At 35.1% G+C, this 21,403-nt stretch overlaps 1 protein-coding gene across 3 annotated transcripts in view; it reads left to right on the forward strand.

Annotated features, from left to right (window-relative positions):
* Window positions 1-17,194, forward strand: part of LOC126776564 (semaphorin-5B) — a 45,721-nt gene extending 28,527 nt beyond the window's left edge. For all 3 annotated transcript variants that reach the window (XM_050499185.1, XM_050499183.1, XM_050499184.1), the window contains exons 4-20: window positions 4,103-4,310; window positions 5,862-6,016; window positions 6,326-6,485; window positions 6,674-6,873; window positions 7,224-7,385; window positions 7,547-7,844; window positions 7,931-8,141; window positions 8,401-8,553; window positions 8,660-8,863; window positions 9,017-9,256; window positions 9,365-9,441; window positions 9,552-9,771; window positions 9,987-10,145; window positions 10,556-10,699; window positions 11,117-11,239; window positions 13,513-13,655; window positions 13,934-17,194. In XM_050499185.1, coding sequence (XP_050355142.1) covers window positions 4,103-4,310; window positions 5,862-6,016; window positions 6,326-6,485; window positions 6,674-6,873; window positions 7,224-7,385; window positions 7,547-7,844; window positions 7,931-8,141; window positions 8,401-8,553; window positions 8,660-8,863; window positions 9,017-9,256; window positions 9,365-9,441; window positions 9,552-9,771; window positions 9,987-10,145; window positions 10,556-10,699; window positions 11,117-11,239; window positions 13,513-13,655; window positions 13,934-14,167 — 3,091 coding nt within the window. In that variant the 3' untranslated portion in view covers window positions 14,168-17,194. The remainder of the gene's footprint in view (window positions 1-4,102; window positions 4,311-5,861; window positions 6,017-6,325; window positions 6,486-6,673; window positions 6,874-7,223; window positions 7,386-7,546; window positions 7,845-7,930; window positions 8,142-8,400; window positions 8,554-8,659; window positions 8,864-9,016; window positions 9,257-9,364; window positions 9,442-9,551; window positions 9,772-9,986; window positions 10,146-10,555; window positions 10,700-11,116; window positions 11,240-13,512; window positions 13,656-13,933) is intronic.
* Window positions 17,195-21,403: the final 4,209 nt, after the last annotated feature.

Below are 21,403 nucleotides of genomic sequence, written 5' to 3' on the forward strand. Positions count from 1 at the left end.
ATGCTATACTCTTTATTTTTTATTAAAAGACTTTAATTATGAACGAAAAATAAATAAAACTAAACAAACACGATAAACATATATCGAACGAAAAGTTTCTAAAAAAGTAATCTAAAATACTTTCAATTTATTATAGTTGACAATGATCCATAACTTATTTCATGTAAATTATTACTTTCCGTATATTGCTTAGAGTAGTTAATTTTAACAAATTTTACACATAAATAGATGTTCAAAACATTAACGTCCATTCATAGCGCTGCATATCAGATAAATAGTGACCCTACGGATTGATAGGTTCCTAGGACTATACAGTTACTCCGTATTGCACTGAAATGTGATATCACTCGGCGTTGGATATACGATGATATTACATACTGTGCTAGTTTAGTGAATAGCGGGGGCTTTTGCAAGCATTAGGGCTCGCGGTTAGCCACAAAATGTGAAATCATTGCGTGGTTATGTTTTCTATTACACCTTTACTCTTGTATAATCCATACTGGATATCTAGTTCATAACTATGACTAACTGTACTTAGTGCCTTGTTAGAAACGTAAAAGGATGTTTGTATGAATAGTTTTATGGGAATGATACTTGAGATGAGACTATCGTTTATAAAGAAGAGTACTCTTAGGGTTAATGTATAGAGATGACACACGTATATACCAGTCTTTAAATAAACAATATATAAACATCATTGAGACACTTCTACTTTCCTTAATTAAAATTAATTGTTTAAAAAAAAAATTAATATCATTAATTGAACACCACAAATGTATAATACAGAAAGTGTTTACAAATTTGTGTTGTACAATGGGCGGATTTATAGCTAACGCATGGCGCGTTCTCTTCCAGGCACCCCAATTTGAGAAAGATGTTAAAAACATAATCTGGGTAGGCGGTGCAGCCATAAACTTACACCAATGCTTGTACTTAATAAATAATACAATTATACACCAATAAATATAATTATTTTGGTTTATCTATAGATGACACTAGGTGGTTCACCTAAACCTTACCCGAGGAGTTCCAGGTCAAATATAAAAGCAAGTGCTTGTAGGATCTACAGAACAATAAAAAACAGTCAGTCAGTTCAGTTATAAGATTATGCTTTTTAATTTTTTAATAATTTTATGAAACGTGGTTCACACAATTTAATTTTTAATCTTTTAAATCACTGACTTAATTTTACAAGGCCCTGGGGGCCATCTGGATTTTTTTGGACGTGTAAAGGGATCGAGTATTCAAGAAGCTTGTACACTGGCGTAGGTATTTGGTACTTATACGGACTTAATACCTGAAGGTATTCCCTACCAGTCAACATATGCACTAATTAGAAATGTAAGTCGCTACTATAATTATTAAAATAATACTCAAATAAATTGTCGAACGCATTAATTAAATATAAATATTCCTTTACTTTAGTAGTAAACTTAAGTCATCGGTCAAAATTTGAATTTGTGCGCGCATAGTATGAATTGGTTAAAAGTTCATTAGAATTAACAGTTTCAATCCTTGTAATAAGAAAGTTCTTATATATGAGAATTAATAATCTTGCCTATAGAAAGTCAAAACGTGTTTCATTGAAACGAAAGCTACAATACCATATTTATTTTCAAAGTAAAACGTAGAGCAGGAACTAAATTATCGGTACTCCCATAAAATACATAAGATAAAGTTGCCAGTATCACTATCCGTGGATGTAATACGAGAATTATCACGTTTCAGAATGTTGCCTTGTATATTGTGTGTTTAGACGCGTTTTATTCGAATCTTAGTAGGTGCTAGTAAGCTGACACTGTTTGTTTATAAAATTCATATAAGCACACTAACATCGACATAAACACGTGGTCAGCCTTGTTAAATTATATATATATTTAAAAAAATGAAAGACAGATAGGCAAATGGGCTAAAGGATGTCACTTGAACACAATGCTCATAGATATTGGTACTTAAAGAAAAATAACCTACCTTTCCATAGTAACATCGCTGCCAACCGTTGCATCTTAGATGCCATGTTCCTCCCACTTACCCTTCAAACCGAAGCCCAATAATTCAAAGTACTGATATTTGATCGTAGCATAACTGATATAATAAGTGATATCTACCTGGAGTCCTAGACAGGCTTGCACAAAAGGCTACCTATTGTGTCAATGGTTATGGGATAACTAGTTGCTTAGCACGGTTTCCCTCGTATTAGACATTAAAAAAGCAATAGAAAAAAAATACATGCTTAAATTTAATAAGAGACCTTAATTCGTTTAACACAGAACTTATAACGTATTAATGGCATGCTTATTGAAGAGATTTCTACCTGCACACCCAAGAGGAAAAAAAATGAGACAAATCGTTATTGACACGTACAATAATAAATAATCTAGAATAAAAATATACAGTTATAATCAGGTATATTCTAAGTTATATAATATCCAATATAATTCAACATTAGTATAGAAAAATATCGTGGTGGCCTAGTGGTTAGAAAACGGGAATCGTAACAGATTATTCCGAGTTCGAATCAGGGCAATCACCACTGAATTTTCACCGTGCTCAGCTGTGAAGAAAAACATATCGTAAGGTAACCGGAATATGGTGGATGAGGTTCTGCCAAGTGTATCCAAATCTTCTCCTCAAAAGAGAGAAAAGGCGTTAGTCCAGCAGTGGGACATTAACAGTTTATTACTTGACTATATATACATAGCTAATGGAAAGATTGTAATTTATTGTGTTATTGGAACATCCATGAACGGTTAAGGTCAGACGGTTAATGCCGTGTCAAACAAATAACTCCTAATCTAGGAGAAAGCAATAATCGTTCCTTTGTCTTAAAACATGCTACGAAGAAACGAGGGTGAAATTAATATCACAAAATATGGTATATTCGTGATCCCTTGATCTTTCCAAACACTTTTAAACCGTATATTACAAGCTTGTTATGTCAAAATAAATGCTTTCGAAATGTCATTTCGAGATGACCGACAACACAAATTTATTATTTAATATTTTGTACTTAAGAATTAAGCCGAGATGGCTTAATGGTAAGAACGCGTGAATCGATGATCGTGGGTTCAAACACGGGCAAGCACCACTGAATTTTCATGTGCTTAATTAGTTAATATAATTCCTCAACATCGTGAGGAAACCTGCATATGTCGATTTTCACTGAAATTCTGCCACACGTGTATTCCACCAACCCGCATTGGAGCAGCGTGGTGGAATAAGCTCTATATCTTCTCCTCAAAAAGGGAGAGGAGGCCTTAACCCAGCAGTGGGATATTCACAGACTGTTACTGTGATTCCATACTTAATCTATATTAAAAGCTTAAAATTCATTAATCAATTTTCGCTGTTTAGCAAGAAACAAAACAAAACAACACAACAAAACGTTTATATTATTAGTAAGATTGACGACGCGTTGTCTGATTTAGCTGTTTAGTATTTATAAGCTGTGGCCTGACTGTTTATGTTTTCAAATGTAGACAATTGTACGCGTGTGTTTGTTTATGTGTTATAGTATGTCGTTATTACGCTGGTTATTACTATGTTACAATAAGAACAGGCGACTACGGCTTGTGAATGATATACAATATTCTAACGGGCTGTATGCAAATTTACTAGAATGTTGCATGTGATATTGAAGTTCTAGATTAAATATTACAGCAGGTCGCCAGCCTTACGCCAATCCTTGAGAATGATTTTACTGGTTACTTGTGACGAGCTCACCAATTGATCTTTGATTAATTTGCCGTTCTGTTATTGTATAATGTATTCTACAACTATCAACGATTTATTATATAAATTATTCCGTTAATCAATATACATACAACCTTATTCTACAAATAGATTAAGTTTCTTATTGACCTAAGAACGTTTATCAATTTGCATATTATAACACCAGACTAGTTCAACTCCAAGAAGAGTTTAAGTATAGGGATGGTCAGGGATAGCAGATATATGAACAATTAAGATTAATTTTGTCACGATTTGCATAGATCTTCCAAGGGAGAAATCTAGAGAGAAAGAGATGAATGAACGCCTACAATTAATGATAAAGAGTAGTTTAATATCAATAAAGTATTATATCAAATAATTTATATTCCAGGGACACGCTCTATCGTCTCTCTCTTCGAGGTCTTCGTTCGCTGGAGCGTGCGGAATGGCCGGCAGCTGGCGACAAAGTGAAGCAATGTCAAGACAAGGGCCAGACCGAGGAGAACTGCCACAATTACATCAAAGTACTCCTTTCATACGGCCACAAGCTGTTCGCGTGTGGGACCAACGCGTTCAGTCCAGTTTGCAGTTGGAGAGAGGTATTTCAATTAAACCAATTAAGAAACCACGTAGATCCTGTTCTTTAAATTTAAATTGACATTCGGAATTTGAATTATTTATTAACAATTTGGCAAAATGAAAAGTGAAAACTATTTGTATGAAGCTGGTTTTTTTAATGACTATTTTTAACAAGGATCATCTCACTATCACTTATGTTTATATCTTTAAAAAACTGCATAACCGCAAAGATTTGAATAATGTGTTATCTTATCTTAAAAAGAGATTTTGACTAATTATCTCCGAACAAGGTCTTCGATGTCAATAATTACTCGTGAACCTTTTCGTGCGTTAATCGTGCGTGACAAATGTTTCGGCATTACCCACTTAAGCCTTAATCGAACAACTTATTTTTGAACGTAATTAACTCATTAACCTCCAACTTAATGATAAAGAACAATAAAAAATATATTTTTAAAAACGTTTTTGTTTATTGTAAAATTTTATATAATGGATATTTTTGTTCAAAATATTAATACATTCCGAAATTGTTAGACCTAAACAAAATTAATAATTGCAGGCCAATCTTGGTTCTATATTATGATAAATATAAAAATATACAAGTAGTGTTATTATTCCATTCGTTTTAAATTCATTAGTAAGGGTAATTTAATGAAAAATTTCCGGCTCGGAAGAAGTAATTTTTTTCTGGTTGGATCTTGAAAGTACTATAGGCTTTTATACAATTTATTCTTATAAATTTTTAAACTTGCTTGGGACATTAGTGTTGCCTGAAAAATCAAAAACAATCCTTAAAATAACTAGACCCTTTCTAAAACTAAAGATTCGTTCGTTAAATTATCACAAATGCGGGCATATTCATGTGCAACCATCTGCGATAGGGGGGCCTTACCGACGATTATTAATAACCCTAATTATGCGGTTCCCACCGCATGCTAAATTTATTGATAAGGTATATTTTTAATTTGTTGTAATTGCCAAAAAAAACGTGTAATGAAAATTTGGTATTTGGTAATAGTTGATATACCACTTGAACGATGTAGTATACTGAAGTCAGATATTTTATATGGAAAACATAAAGGTGTTCAATTATCACATCTGTATATTACATTATAACTTGCCTAAGCCAATTGCTAAACAGGCAACAACACTTATGTACCTTATTTTAAGCGGTAGCGGTTATAGCCTGTTAATGGCTCACTGCTGAGCCTTAGTCTTAACTTGCTCTCCTTTTTTTGAGGAGAAGGCTTGGAGCTTATTCCACCGCGCTGCGCCGATGCGGGTTGGTGTAATACACTTGTGGCAGAAATCTGTGAAATTAGACATGCTGGTTTCTTCATGATATTTTCATTCACCGTCAAGTTCACTATGAATTATAAACAAAAATTAAGTACATGCCCAAGTTAGAACCCATGATCATCGGTTAAGATTCACGCGTTCTAACCACTGTGCCCGCATTTTTAAGAAAATTTAATATTTTTATTGAGAGATAAGTTTCTTTAAACTCAATTGCAAATTAATAACTTTATTTTCATAGTAACATAATACAAACAGTAAATGTTATTCAACAGATTGAATCATTGAACATGGTATCAGAATGGCTATCGGGCGTCGCGAACTGCCCGTACAATCCTGACTCCAACGTGACCGCGATATTTGCTAGCAGCGGCGAGTACTACGCCGGGACACCGACAGACTTCACGAGCTCTGATACAGCAATCTGCAGGTAATTGTGAACTTGAAAATGGAATTTGAACCTTGTTACGAGTTAATGGTGATATAATTGAAGACTGCCTTTTATGGCAACTTCTCATAAACTTATGTTTATGGATCTACTGTAAATAGACCGCCTGTACACTATCAAGAAAGGCTGTAAAGCAATTTGTTTATGTAAATTTCATTGTATAGACAAATATTGTAGCCTAATTTAGGTTTGGTTCTGACGTTTTTAAATATGGATAAAGCCATATTTCAATTTTAAAATTTATTTATGTAACAGTAAAATAAGAATGGTATAGATCCATTTACATTTCAGGAGTCAAGGAGCATCCCCACGAGACTCAACTATGCTTCGGACGACGCAGTACGATCTCAATTGGCTTAACGAACCACAATTTGTGGGTAGTTTCGAAGATGACTTATTCGTGTACTTCGTCTTCAGAGAAGTTGCTGTGGAATACTTAAACTGTGGGAAGGTAATTTTTCCAACAGAAAACGCATAAACGCCATAAAAGTCACCTCTGCTCTTATTAAAGTGAATATTTTTTAACAAGTAATAATAAAAGTTTTAAGTTTTTTTAATTAGAATAAATATATTGAAAGGTTTGTTTGTTTAATCACATTCTTCTCGATATAGTGTTATAAAAATGATGTAATATTTCAGATTATATACTCACGTATCGCTCGTGTGTGCAAAAACGATTCAGGTGGTCACCTGATGATGAAAAATAATTGGAGTACCTTCCTAAAAGCCAGGCTCAAGTGCGCTGTGCCAGGAGATGTACCGTTTTACTATGATGAAGTCCAGAGCGTGGAATATTTGTCACAAGAGAAGATACTCGTCGCTGTTTTCACCACACCTGAGTGAGTTTTAGTTATCTACATTACCTTGAATAAATATTTTTGTTTACGCCGAACTAATATCGGGGATCAATCTGTAAATGTAAGGAAAAGCTTTCCTCTGTTAACACTATAATTTAAATAATAATAATCATTTTCACATTATGTATACTCAATAGTGAATCTAGATAGCGCGATTCAGGAATGTGACAAATTCAATCAACGCCATCTATTACTACCGAGTAGAAATATATGCCATTATAATTTTATAATCAATATATAATGTCGTGTTCAATAGTGTCTGTCTTTTAATATATCAGAGACACTTTCTGAAAAGCTTTATTGTTATTAGTTTTTTATTTTTTATTTTACAGTAATAGCATAGCCGGCAGTGCTGTGTGTATTTATAACATGTCAGACATCCACTTGGCCTTCGAAGGGCCCTACAAAGTAAAGGATTCGCCAATGTCCACGTGGGAACCGCGGACCCCGTCTCGGCAAGCCAGGGAACATTTCCGATGCAATCCAGACACTAGGTTCGTTTTCATTTCACACAAGCACAAAAAAAAATACATCGACTTTGACCAACGTTTGAGATATTACAAATACTTATTTTGAAATAAAGATGAATATAAAATATAATGTTAATTGTATATTTTTTGTTGTAATCTGTAATCAACTATATATTTTTTTTCAGACCCCATCAATCCATTGAGTACCATAAATATCACTTAATGCACGAATCAATACAGCCTATATCCGGCGAGCCAGTATACAAAGCGACGTTAGAGAGATTCACGCACGTGACCGTTGATGTTGCCAATACGAAAAATGTCGCAAAACAATTAGTTGTATTTGTGGCAACACAGAACAATGATATTTTGAAACTGGCAATTCTTCCGAAATATGAAGGTGCCTGTGTGGTGGAGATTTGGAAGATGAAAGATAAGAAGGGTGGATTTGACATATTGTCAATGCAGTTCGTAAAAGATACTGTAAGTATTTTCTTTGTCGGTATCTCTTTCTCTATATAGCATATTTCATTATCTTTTATACTTGATGTATTTAATTTTGGCCACAGATGTCCCTGTACATAGGAAGCGACGAAGGCGTTCTGCGCATATCTAGTGAGCGCTGCTCTCGATACAAGACCCGGTCGAGTTGCGTGGGCGCCGCCGACCCGCACTGCGGCTGGGACGACGCGCGCGAGCTGTGCGTGCGTGCGCACGCGCACTTGCACGAGGCGTACTTTTCGCAGAGCACCGCCAGCTGCCCCTCCGTCAGTATGCCCGGTGAGTTTGGTTATGGGACCGCTGATCAGCAATAGTTTCTGTTTTCGGTTTCATGCTACTCCCCGAGCCAGTATAATTATACACCTAAGAGATTTACCATCTCACTTTTCATGGTCGGTGGCGCATTGGCGGCGTTATAAGTAGAATATATTTTATAAAATGCTAAATGCCCTCAGATGGAGGTTACTCCTCAACATCAGGTGGTTCATCGAGGCTTCGAATGATATGACTATTTTATATTTATAATATTCGTGCGCAGTGGCCGGCGGCTGGTCGGCGTGGTCGGCGTGGGAGGCGTGCGTGCAGCACGGCGCGGCGCCCGCGCTGTACGACGGCGCGCCCGACACGTGCGCGTGCCGCACGCGGCGCTGCGACAACCCGCGCCCCGCGGCCGGCGGGGACGCCTGTCGAGGTGAGGAGCATTGGAACTTTAATAATATCACGCGATCTACGCCGAGATGAAAATATCCTTCTTTCCATAAAACGAATAACTTTTTATCGCGACGTCTCTGTTGTAGGAGCTAGTATAGAGGTGACCAACTGCACCGTGCACGGAGGCTGGTCGGCCTGGTCCGCCTGGTCCGAGTGCTCCACGTCCTGCGGTATCGCCGTGAAGTCGCGCCGGCGCTCCTGTACTTCCCCGGAACCTCGCTTTGGGGGTCGGGTGTGCGTCGGTCTCGATACCCAGGATATGTACTGCGCAAATTTACCTCCCTGTCCTGGTGAGTTTCCAGATATGCTTTTTTTGTCGACTCGCAGGCTTTCATACGATGCTCGTTAGCTCCTACTCGTAATATGATCATTTACATAGCCGAGTATCGGCTCAGTACAAGCTGCATTACATAACATACATTAAAAAGATGCTTCCGCCGCAGACCCGGCGCTGGCGCCCGTGGACGGCGCGTGGTCGGCGTGGGGCGCGTGGTCGGCGTGCGCGGGCGCGGGCTGCGGCGCGGGCGCGGGCGCGCGCGAGCGGCGGCGCGCGTGCGACAGCCCCGCGCCGCGCCACGGCGGCGCCGACTGCGAGGGCGCGCGCGCCGAGCGGCAGGCCTGCGACCTGCGCCCGTGCGAGCTGCGGAAGGCCACCGCCTGGACGCCCTGGGTGCAGATACCTAGTGAGTGAAGTCCTTTGACATAGTAGCCGTCGATTATAATGCTTATAAACATTGTTTCTTTATATTGAGTATGTATTTGAGCTCCATAGATGTTAAAATTTGTTTTAGGTAATACATCTGACGGAAGTTACACCGAGAAGAGATTCAAGTTTCTGTGCAAGGCGCCGACGCCGGAACAGATCAGGGTGAGTTAAACAGTAGTCTTTCATTTACCTACGCGTAATTTATCTTATAAACGTGTAAATACATTTTTTTATAAATTTCGATAAAACTTTTATACACCTTTGTTAAACAGTTATCGCTCGCCCGCGAGGAGGAACGCTATTGCAACTCGCGAGGCACGTGTAGCAGCAGTCCCCCCGCGGAGGACGGGGCGTGGGAGGCGTGGGCTCCTTGGGGGGCCTGCTCGGCAGCGTGCGGTGGGGGCCAGCAGGCACGCACAAGGCGCTGTCGACAGCCACCTTGCGTTGGCGCGGAAGACATGCTCCGAGCCTGCAATACGCATGCGTGTGTCGGTATGGAACCAATCGAAATGTTCGCGTTTTTTCAAATTCATAAACTTACTTTATTTATAATACCATAACTTTTAAATGCCTGAATTATCGTTAGAACCGTTACGTTACATTTATTTATTCAAGGCAGTCGTTTTTATAATTTTAAAGGTAAATAATATTGATTTGAATCAATGCTAATGCTTACCAATTAAAAATAACTACTTTGTTTCAATTAGGTGAATGGTCATGCTGGAGCGAGTGGAGCGAATGTAACGGTGGCTGTGAGAGCGGTGCCACAGGTCATCGAACTCGCACTCGCATGTGCTTGTCCCCTGAAGGTTGCGCAGACGCGGGCGCTGCGTTGGAAAGACGTATCTGCGTAAACAACTGTGCAGGTTGGTCTAAACTAAACGCTAATATATGTACATTAACGACATGTCAAAGATTGTATAAAAATACATATTTGAAACATAACCTGTGGCTTGCTCGCTCTCTCTCTCTCTCTCTCTCTCTCTCTCTCTCTCTCTCTCTCTCTCTCTCTCTCGCACTTTATTCCAGTCTTTATACACACACGTCTGTCTCATTAGAAAAATGGATGTAAGCACACATATTCATTTTGGTGCTGAATAGAACGGATGAAATTAAAAAAATCAATAGATTTTTATAAATTTCTTTAAATGATCGATGATATGATTACAATAAATGTTAGCAAAATCTTCAGTGTATTAATTACAAGCATATAGGTATATGTCAGTGTTCCGTTGTCGCTATGAACCTTCGAATGTAACACGAGTGGCGTCCGCAGAGTCGGAGGCGGGGTGGGGCGCGTGGGGCGCGTGGGGCGCGTGCGCGGGCGGCGAGCGCGTGCGGCGCCGCGCGTGCGACGCGGGCGCGTGCGTGGGCGCGCAGCTGCAGGTGGCGCGCTGCGCCGGCGACGAGCTGGACAACGGTCAGTACGGTACAGTACAGTAGCGGCCTGTGAATGTCCCCCTGCTGGGCTAAGGCCTCCTCTCCCTTTTGAGGAGAAGGTGTGGAGTTTATTCCACCACGCTGCTCCAATGCGGGTTGGTAGAATACACATGTGGCATAATTTCAATGAAATTAGACGCATGCAGTTTTCCTCACGATGTTTTCCTTCACCGTCAAGCACGAAATGAATTATAATCACAAATTAAGCACATGAAAATTCAGTGGTGCTTGCCCGGGTTTGAACCCACGATCGTCGGTTAAGATTCACGCGTTCTAACTACTAGGCCGTCTCGGCAACGGTCAGTGCTACTGTGCTATTCCTGTTATAACATACGATTTTTCAAATTTCATTACATATACAAAAAAATATATATTAATACTAAATGATTGATTACAGAATTATACGCAATGCCGGCATACAGTCAGAACGTGCAAATGGCATCTTTCGTGACGATGACGGACAACGAGTCCCTCAGTATCGGCGGCATTATAGGATGTGTGGTCGCTGCATTTGTTATGGGTAAGTTATATATATTGAGATTTCATCCTATAAATAATTATTTTATAATAATATTTAATCATGTTTTAAATGCTTAATATTTTTAGCATAATGCAATGCTAGTTTATTTAATTACACAAATTGGTTTATAATTTACACTCTTTAAACTTGCATGTTGACAAATTTAAGGGTATTTTTAAAACAATAAAAAACCAAATCGCATTATGTGAACCGCTTGATAGGTTTGCCCTTGAGGTCCAAAGTAATGTTTGGAACTACGGTTCTTACATCTATCGAGTTACATATACTCATATAGTAATTGTTACAGCGATCATTGTATGAAATTAAAGTTGTGTGCGGCGCCATCTAGTGTCGACTTACAACAAGTTCTTGCGATTTACTACGAGATTACATTATGCCATATTACGGATTAGAAACAGATTTATGAACCGCACTATTCGATAACAACTTCGGCGACATTCAAAACGGCATTTAGTGAAACAGTAGTGAAAATCATAGAATTTATTCAAGTCGATGATATTACGTTAATTCGATGACAAAGTTGTTTATCTGTCTTTAGTTTTCTTGTCGTTAAAATAGACTATCTCTTAATTCAAATATTTATTAAAAGTTAGATCACAATGCCATCTATACGAATTTGATGGAATTCTAATAATACACTTTATAACGTGCTTTCACAAGAGTCAGCTAGATGGCGTTGTAAGTATAATATAACCACACTCCGTATATTTTAATCAATTATTAGTGCATATTCATTTTAAATAAATAATTTCCATCGAAAATATAATTTTTACATTAAAATTTCAATTTTGATAAGTATAAATTGATAATTAAGTCACTATTTTCATGGTATAAAAGAAAACTCGTGAAAATATCTTAGATCGCGCTATGAACATTTTCAAATTTTTAAGTATATAAGGAAAATGGTTTTATATATACTTGTGTTTGTTGATAAGAGAGATTTAATTGCTCCCCTCTTTGAGGCTCTAACACATAATAAGGCAGAGATTATGAACTTTGCCACGATTTTTGTATAAATATAATATATAATTAGACTGTTTATTTTCATATTTAAATATTTACAAAAAAAGTGGTTGCTGTATGCTCCTATAAAATATTTAGTTTATCTATATAATTATGCCGAAAAGCCGAGATGGCCCAGTGGTAAGAACGCGTGACTCTTAACCGATGATCGTGGGTTCAAACCCGGGCAAGTGTGTTAGTGATTATAATTCATCTCGTGCTTTACGGTGAAGGAAAACATCGTGAGGAAACCTGCATGTGTCCAATTTCACTGAAATTCTGCCACGTGTATTCCACCAACCCGCACTGGAGCAGCGTGGTGGAACAAGCTCCAAACCTTCTCCTCAAAAAGGGAGAGGAGGCCTTAGCCCAGCAATGGGACATTCACAGGCTGTTAATATAAATAATTATGAAATATGTATATATTATATATACATACATATGTACAAATCATCGAATGGAATATTGGCAAGTTCTAATTTCATTATAAATATAAAGAGAAAAGTTTTGTTTGTTTGATTTTTCCAATTTCACGCAAAAACTGCTGATCCGATTGAAATTGAACTTACATATTATTTTAGTTTATAATTTAAGGACAGACATAAGTTACATAGTATGTTAGAATGTTGCTTATTTTCGAGATACAGCTTAATATACAATGTAGTTGCAAGGAAAATGGTCCGTCCAGACGCTTTACCTATCATAAAAACTTTGTATCATATATAGACTGAAATTCGTCAGCATTCTTATATTTTTAGATAATTTCCTGTAATCACGTATGTTAAAAAAAAAACAAGGAAAAAATATTTATATTATAGTAAAAACTGCTAGCTGCCAAAAATTTTTTTTGAAGCATTAGTAGCGCAATTTTTTACGGAGTGTCTAGCGATGTCAGTACGATCCTGACTTCTTGTGATTTTGTCCTCCCCACTTCTAACACAAGCTTAATGCCTATTTGAAAAGGTAAATAGGAATATTAGTAATTTTCTTAAAACGGGCATTGCTATTATTCTACTTAAAAAAGAAAAATAGCTCATGAATAACTAATAGAAAATAAGATTATTAATTAAAGAAGAAATAATTAATTACTAATTAGATTGAATTAACCCAATTTACTAAAAAATACTCGATTTTTGGAACGAACAAACAATTTGGTTGTTACATGGTCACCATTGGGCATACCGTAATTTTTGTTACCGTAATGTTGCATCATATCATGTCAATTAATAGTTTAATTGTTCAAATCATAGGCTGCCTAGTTTGCCTGGCTGGAGTTGTATTCTGTCACCGACGTGGCTGCCTGCCGTGGAGCCGACAACCACGAGTGCCTTCCAGCCCTCACTACATCACCGCTAAACAGAACAGCTACGTGACTGTGCCGTTGAAGGAAGTGGTGAGTGATATTTCATTTGGTAGCATTATAAGTGTAAAATTAACTATTTTTGTTTAATGATATAATAAATATTAAACAGTTTGGGGTAACATTTTCTATTGAATTTATTATCTCTTAGTCCAACTGTGCGCAGTGAGAGCAAATTTAAAAAGCTCGTAACTTAGAAAAATATAAACGAGTCTTAAACGAAGTTTTTCGAGCGTAAAAAATTTATGACCCGAGTTTTAACTTAAATAAGGACATAAAGCGTATGTTTGTAATTAATAATCTTCTCTTAGCCACGGAAAGCGAAACGGCAACCATCGTTTACGGGCATCGGTAACTCGAGCGGTATTCTCCTTTCGAAGAGTAACAACATTTCCAACGCAAACCACAACAATCCCATGACGACTCCCAAACTGTATCCAAAAGCCATAGCCAATGAATATGACTCTATGGGTACATTACGAAGACACTCAAACCAGCCCAACAACAAGACCAACATTGATGTTGAAGAGGACAAGTTCTATTGAACATTACAACACTGTTGCTTACAATATATAACACAGGATCTCATATAAGCTCTATAGATATGTTGACATTGAAAAGGGCATTTTAAGAGAAAGACAAAGATAATTCCATTTCGAATTTCTCTTAAAAGTTTCATTATACAAAGACTTTTTTGTAGAAGTCAGCTTAAATGTGCTTTTGACTCATAATTATCGAAGCAGACTCTATCTTAACGATATCGTTTTGTAGATAAAGTTAAAAGCAAAAGGTGCAAATAAAATTCAACTTGCTTTGTTCAATTAAAAGGACGGTTGTTTTTTTTTTTTTTAAATAGTAAAATAACTTTTTTATGTAAATTTTTAACACGTTTAAAATATATTACGTGTTATTCATATTATAATTTAAATAATTAATTTGGATATTTTAAAAAAAAATTCGGGAAATTAGTGTTTTACAAATTTATGTAAGAAAATATACAACGGCGTATGACATAATTAATGGTTTAACATAATTGAATAAACTTTATGGATGATTCAATATTTAAATAATTTATTAATAATAATCGGTATATTATTCATAGTATGGAAATTTATACAAAAAAAATTGAATTTCTTTTGTTGTGTATTCAAAGAAATCCCGCGAGGTCCTTTGAGGAAATAGATTTACTTTATTCCTGTATAGCGATACATTACAGTGAGAACTTTTACAAGAATAAAGTTTACGGATATTACTTCAAAGCTATATATAAACTAAGAATATTTACATGATCATTTTTTTATATACCTTTTGTATCAGATTTAACATCTAATGGGAACTTGTTATATATATATTTATGTACATAAATAACTCAAAAACATGGCCATCAATTTGTATCTAATTTTTCGTTTTTTGGTTTTTTACTCCCAAATAATAATTCGTACTGTTGTAATAAGCTAAGACAGTGAAATTGTACTCTAATAATTATATTTAAAAACGCTCTAAATTTATGGCATTTTGTCTACCGTATCAGAAAATATCTATTTTTTAATATTAATCAAGTTTATACAGTCAATTTGGAAATTTTCTATTAATTATGAGTACATTTTTCTCGAAATGCATATTTGCAATATTATGTAAAAAACTATATATAATTTCAATAACTGGACGTTTGTTCAAGAGAAAAAAAAACAAATTATGAAAGCTTAATAACTTCTACACTTCTGATCTTGAATATTTGGTTATCGTTTTGTTTCCTTTAGCAATAATATTAATTTCTTTGAACAGAAAATTGAAAAAAAAAATGACTAAAGAAAATTGATTCACAATCAAACATTGTAAGTAAAATTTATTAAATCCTTTATATCTCAATCCATACAATTGCACCAATTTCAAGCGACAAACATTCTCAATTTGTTGGCAAGAAAGTCGTGTTTCATGAATTTTCAACAGCTCTGCTAATTAGAAAAAAAAGTAAAAAGTCGATAGAACCAAAGCGAGAATGCTTTGTGCATTTCTCCTTAAGAACTCCTTGGACCTAATTGCTTTTGTATCTTCTATTTTATTTCGATTTAAATAAAAAAAAAATTTAAATAATGAGCTTCTATAATATCCTATTACTTATTTTTATTTAGATATTAAAATAAATTTTATTTTTAAAGTATTTTAATTTGTGATAATGTGATCGGTATGTTTTGAGAATTTAAATATCGAATGTTCTAGAATCTAGATAGATGCGTATCAATTATCAATCGATTTGACGAATTAGAAATTATATTCTAGAATCGTCTGATTTGTAAACGCAATTTATACATTAGTTTATTATTCCAGTGCCATGGTAACGAATGTAAATGTTAGGTTATATCTGTATTTTATTATAATTTTTTATATACATAAGTAGAAATATAAAATTGTTTAATTCAATTTTTATTCAAAGCCAAGTATGTGCCATGTGTATAAGTAATGAATGATTATTATTAAGCGTCTTAATAATAAACGAGATGTAGGTTAACTATGTTCGTCCTTGTCTCGCGTGAAAGATACTTATAAAGTTTTTTAAGTAAGAAAGTGACGACACTATGTTCACGTTTATTATTAAGAATAGAAAATAGAGCTTCTATCATTTATATGTATTATATCAGTACAAATAGCTGCCTTCGCGGTATACATAATATTTATATAAATACATAAAAATATCTTACAAATTATACAATGATTTTATATTTTATATTGTTGAATAAATTTCAACATGTCGCCTGACTCATGTTGAGTCGTAATTGTTATAATGTATATTTAAAATATTTTGTATTTTTATATTGTTAATTGTAATTAAAAAATATTTTAAATGGATTTGTGCTATGGTAAATTGTTATTGAGTGTATGGTTTGGACTGAAGTATATTTGAAAGGTAATGATAAAAAAGCACCCGGTGAGCTCTGCTGGAGTTATAATCCATATTTTTATAATAAATGTATCTAAAACATCGATAAATTTTATATTGTTTTTATATGCAATGTTTTGTCATTTCTAAAATGGCGTTAGTGAGTATTATTATACTCTCGTCGTATCTGAAGTGTTCTCTTTAACTATTAGGAAAAAAATAATACTTAAATAACATTCAAAAATAACTCGTATTATTATTATTCATGAATATATTTTTGTAATTATTCAAAACTGTAATTTAACTTAAAAATTAACATCACTGTACGAAATGACGATTTTATACTCTGTGTACATTTTTTTTATCTGTATATTAAATTTTTTATGTCTATGTTAGTCGTGAAAAAAATATGTTTAAGGTCATGTCAAATTATAAAAATATATCTGAATGTGACTCCAGTCTGACGAGAGCTTTATCATGTATATTCTGAATGGATTTATATTTCTGTCTTATTACGTAATTCCTAAGAGGCTTTCTCTCAAAAACTCACCGATTAAATTTTCTAAGCATAAGATAAATACTTGTGATTGTTAAGACTTCGATGAATTTCTTTATTGTTTTTGTTCTCGGTCTACGCTATACGACGCTGTACACGGTTATGAGCTAGCTACTTAATAAAGACTGTCATACATTATATTTTTTATTTAAAACCCTCCATACACACCCCGACAATACTTGATAGAATTATCAACAGCCTCAACTTACTCAATGATGTCAAACAATATATTGACTGTAGACCAGCGTCACAGCTGCCGCTGTATGCCAGCTTATATATATATCTTCGTAAAGTGTAAGGACCGTTACCTTTTTTTTTATTTGTATTTTCACAGACGGACAAACAGTCCTTAGCTTAATTAGGTGTTTATTTCCGATCAGACGATAGATTGACATTCAATAGAAATATATTGAAATAAAAATATTAATATATAAATATAATAAAAATATATATTGAAAGATTCGCGATTTTGGTGTATCATATCTTAAATTTATATTATTGTTTATTTATTGTAAATATAATATTAATATTATATCTTTAAGGATTTGCAATTTTAACATGGCTAGATTTAATTTAAACTGACGGTCGTTACCCTTTTTTTATCTGGTAACATATTATTATGTACATAGCTATACCGGCCAAACGACAAGACAATAAACCTCGTGTTTAATTTTACCTATTAAGCTAAAATTTAGGAGCACTGTCTTATAATTGCTTCTCGGGAATCGTCTTCCAAGGGGTGATAAGGAGGAACACGGATATCATCTCGAGACTTCATAACTATTACATTTACAGACTAAATTTTCTGAGACTGATCTGAGATTCGCAAAAACCGATTATGCGGAGATCCGAACCGCCAGTGGGGGTGCTACCTCCAATCCTTATCTTTATAATCGACCTCTTAAAAGCGATATTCTATAAAGTAAATGTACTGTACTTAAATAAATATGGTTACGTACCAGGTGACACAGCCGCGTCGGCGTATGCTAGTTATATAAAAAGGGCTTTATTAATGTTTTAATTATTAATTTCTATTATAATTAATCTTACTCTATTTGAGGTGGGAAATTTATATTTCAACGTAAATTTATTTCATTTTATTGAATAGTATTTCGTTATTAATGTTGAAAATAGAACGCTTAATTGGATTGTATACAAGCTGTTTATTATATTATAAAAATCTATTTAAATAATAATTGTATTTTACATTTTACTTTTAACATCGTTTGAATGTAGTTGAGAAAATTAATATTAAAATCTCAATAATATTATAAACGAGAAAGTATTTTTTTAATATTTTTATTAATCAATAAAAAAAATCTGACCATGATGGCCCAGTGGTAAGAATGCGTGAATCTTAACCGATGATCGTGGGTTCAAACCCGGGCAAGCACCACTGAATTTTCATGTGCTTAATTTGTGATTATAATTCATCTCGTGCTTTACGGTGAAGGAAAACATCGTGAGGAAACCTGCATGTGTCTAATTTCACTGAAGTTCTGCCACATGTGAATTCTACCAACCCGCATTGGAGCAGCGTGGTGGAATAAGCTCCAAACCTTCTCCTCAAAAAAAGAGGAGAGGAGGCCTTTAGCCCAGCAGTGGGACATTCACAGGCTGTTACGGATGAACGAATACTTTATATATATATATATATATATATATATATGTTTTTTTTTATAGAACAGGAAGGCGGACTACAAATAACATGGATATGGGCCATCTGATGGTAAGTGGTCACCAACGCCCATAGACATTGGCATTGTAAGAAATGTTAACTCAATCGCTTACATCACCAATGCACCACCAACCTTGGGAACTAAGATGTTATGTCCCTTGTGCCTGTAATTACACTGGCTCACTCACCCTTCAAACCGGAACACAACAATACCAAGCACTGCTGTTTTGCGGTAGAATATCTGAGTGGGTGGTACCTACCCAGACGAGCTTAAGCTACAATAAGCTTAAATCTACAGATCTTCTTCATACAATAATCTTAAGCATGAGATGTATATAGGTGTAGGTACCCAAATGAAATTGAATAGTGTGATCATTGTATTTAACAGTCATACGGTCATATAGTCAAATACAGTAAATAAATAATACGGGCGTAAATACGCAACCTGTTTTAAATATAGATGATCTTTAAAGAACGTATTTAAGCACGATGTTATTAGTTTTTATAGAACTTCAGTCAAAATTTAATCCAGGAAAATACGAGTCGAGATTGAATTTATAATAATTTAAAAGGCAATTTGACGTTTCCATCATCTCGACACAGTGAACCTTGAAATATGAATTAACCGGGTGACACAAAATAATAATGCGCAAAATTTAAACTTTGATGATTAAAACGGGGCCACTCAAATTGTTTACGAGTTCAAAACATTTATAGCGAAAGGTTCCGTTTCAGAAGCTTAGTTTCTTTATTGAAGATATTTGGTTTATAAAACTCAGTTTGCTCAAACACTCTCTACTATATCTCTTGTACACATATCATTACCACACTAAGTTTTACTGATGGTAGGGCTTTGTGCAAGCTCGTCTGGGTAGGTACCACCCACTCATCAGATATTCTACCGCAAAACAGCAATACTTGATATTGTTGTGTTCCGGTTTGAAGGGTGAGTGAGCCAGTGTAATTACGCCTGTAATAAAAAAACAAGGGACATAAAATCTTAGTTCCCAAGGTTGGTGGCGCATTGGATATGTAAGCGATGGTTGACATTTCTTACAATGCTAATGTCTAAGAGCGTTGGTGACCACTTACCATCAGGTGGCCCATATGCTCGTCCGCCTTCCTATACTATAAAAAAAAAAAAAAAGTTCTCGGTTTTGTAAGTAAGTTCAATGACATCTGCATACATCCTACACACATATAGCCATCTGACGTCATTGTCTCAGTCGGCTCTCTCATTGTATTTCAAAATTAAAATATATCTAATAGGAACTTATTAAACTATCTTACTGGTAGTTCCTACACCCGGACAAAAGAAAACCAGCGAAAGAAAATCGTATACACTGTTTTCGTTTTTTCATCATTTCTATGGCTATTTTAAGACATTTATGAAACACAATTAGAATTTTCGCTCATGCATTCGTTTGTTTTTAAGCTCAGTGGATGAAAATTATAATATTTTCACTATAAGTTATTAAAAAAAGTTTTGCCTACAAGTATACAACCAAAGACACACACATATTATTCTAAAACAAACATAAATGAAAGCCGGAGACGACACTAAAGTAATACATATTTTTATAATTTCTTCTATCATAAACGCAGTTACAATCACTTTAAGCAAACTTATTATAGTTTATTGAATTGCTGAATATAATGAAAATAGTATTGCAGATTAAATAAAACTATTCCAAATGGTATACGACAAACGTTTAACATATATAAGTGGCAATAAATGCGAAAGTTTACTCAGTCTAGACGAGGCGCTATAAAGCCAAGTAACCGTAGTATCGATATTTATAAGAATGTTTCCATAAGCAACGTTCAGCTTATCGGATACATGACATTCAATCCGATACTTGAATGTCTTGATTGGCCCAGAAGCTGAAAGTTTGTAAAAATGACACTTTTTCGAACAGACAGTACATATAACATTTGACAATATAAATAATCGTACAAATCAATGAATAATATTTAAAGTTTGATAAAAGTGTAGCTAATATAGAGTCAATACTCAACTTTAAAGTCAAACAGTTATTAAACGAATATATTTTAAAAATATATAAGAGTACCTACATTTTAATTAATTTGTTTTAGGAACGCAGATAATTACATGAGTTATATATAGATATATAAGCACCTATCAAACTTATGAAATCGCCGTTTGCGTCCATATTTTACTAACTAAGGCGGGCGCCTAGCGCGATGGGTCCGAGCGAGTTCGCGCGCGTAGTTTTCAAACGTTCCTATCGGCGCATTATGGCTACAGTACGGGCCTAGGGAAAAAGCGAGCTAACGCGCGGTTGGCGGTGGTATCAAACCAGGTCGGTCTTGTCGGCGTATGCGCTTTTGCTAACCTTTTTTTGTAAAATGACGTAAGATATTTATAATTACGATTTAATCTAAACCAACAGGCAAAGTAATCATCCAGACCACAGTAATCGCGTATAACAAGAAAATTATTGCGCGAAAGAAAAGAACCATTTCCGGAAACTGTATGTAAGTTAATATTATATGCCTGCTATCGTATCGGATATCTAATAGGATAGGATCGGACTATCATATAAAAATATCAAAACCTCGTCCATAGTTTAAACACCTGAAATAAGTCTTATCGCTATAGTAGCTCGCTCGTCACTGTGGCCACCGCGCGCTCCCGCGTTCACGCC

The sequence above is a fragment of the Nymphalis io genome, chromosome 20, assembly GCF_905147045.1.
Source record: "Nymphalis io chromosome 20, ilAglIoxx1.1, whole genome shotgun sequence".
NCBI lineage: Eukaryota > Metazoa > Arthropoda > Insecta > Lepidoptera > Nymphalidae > Nymphalis > Nymphalis io.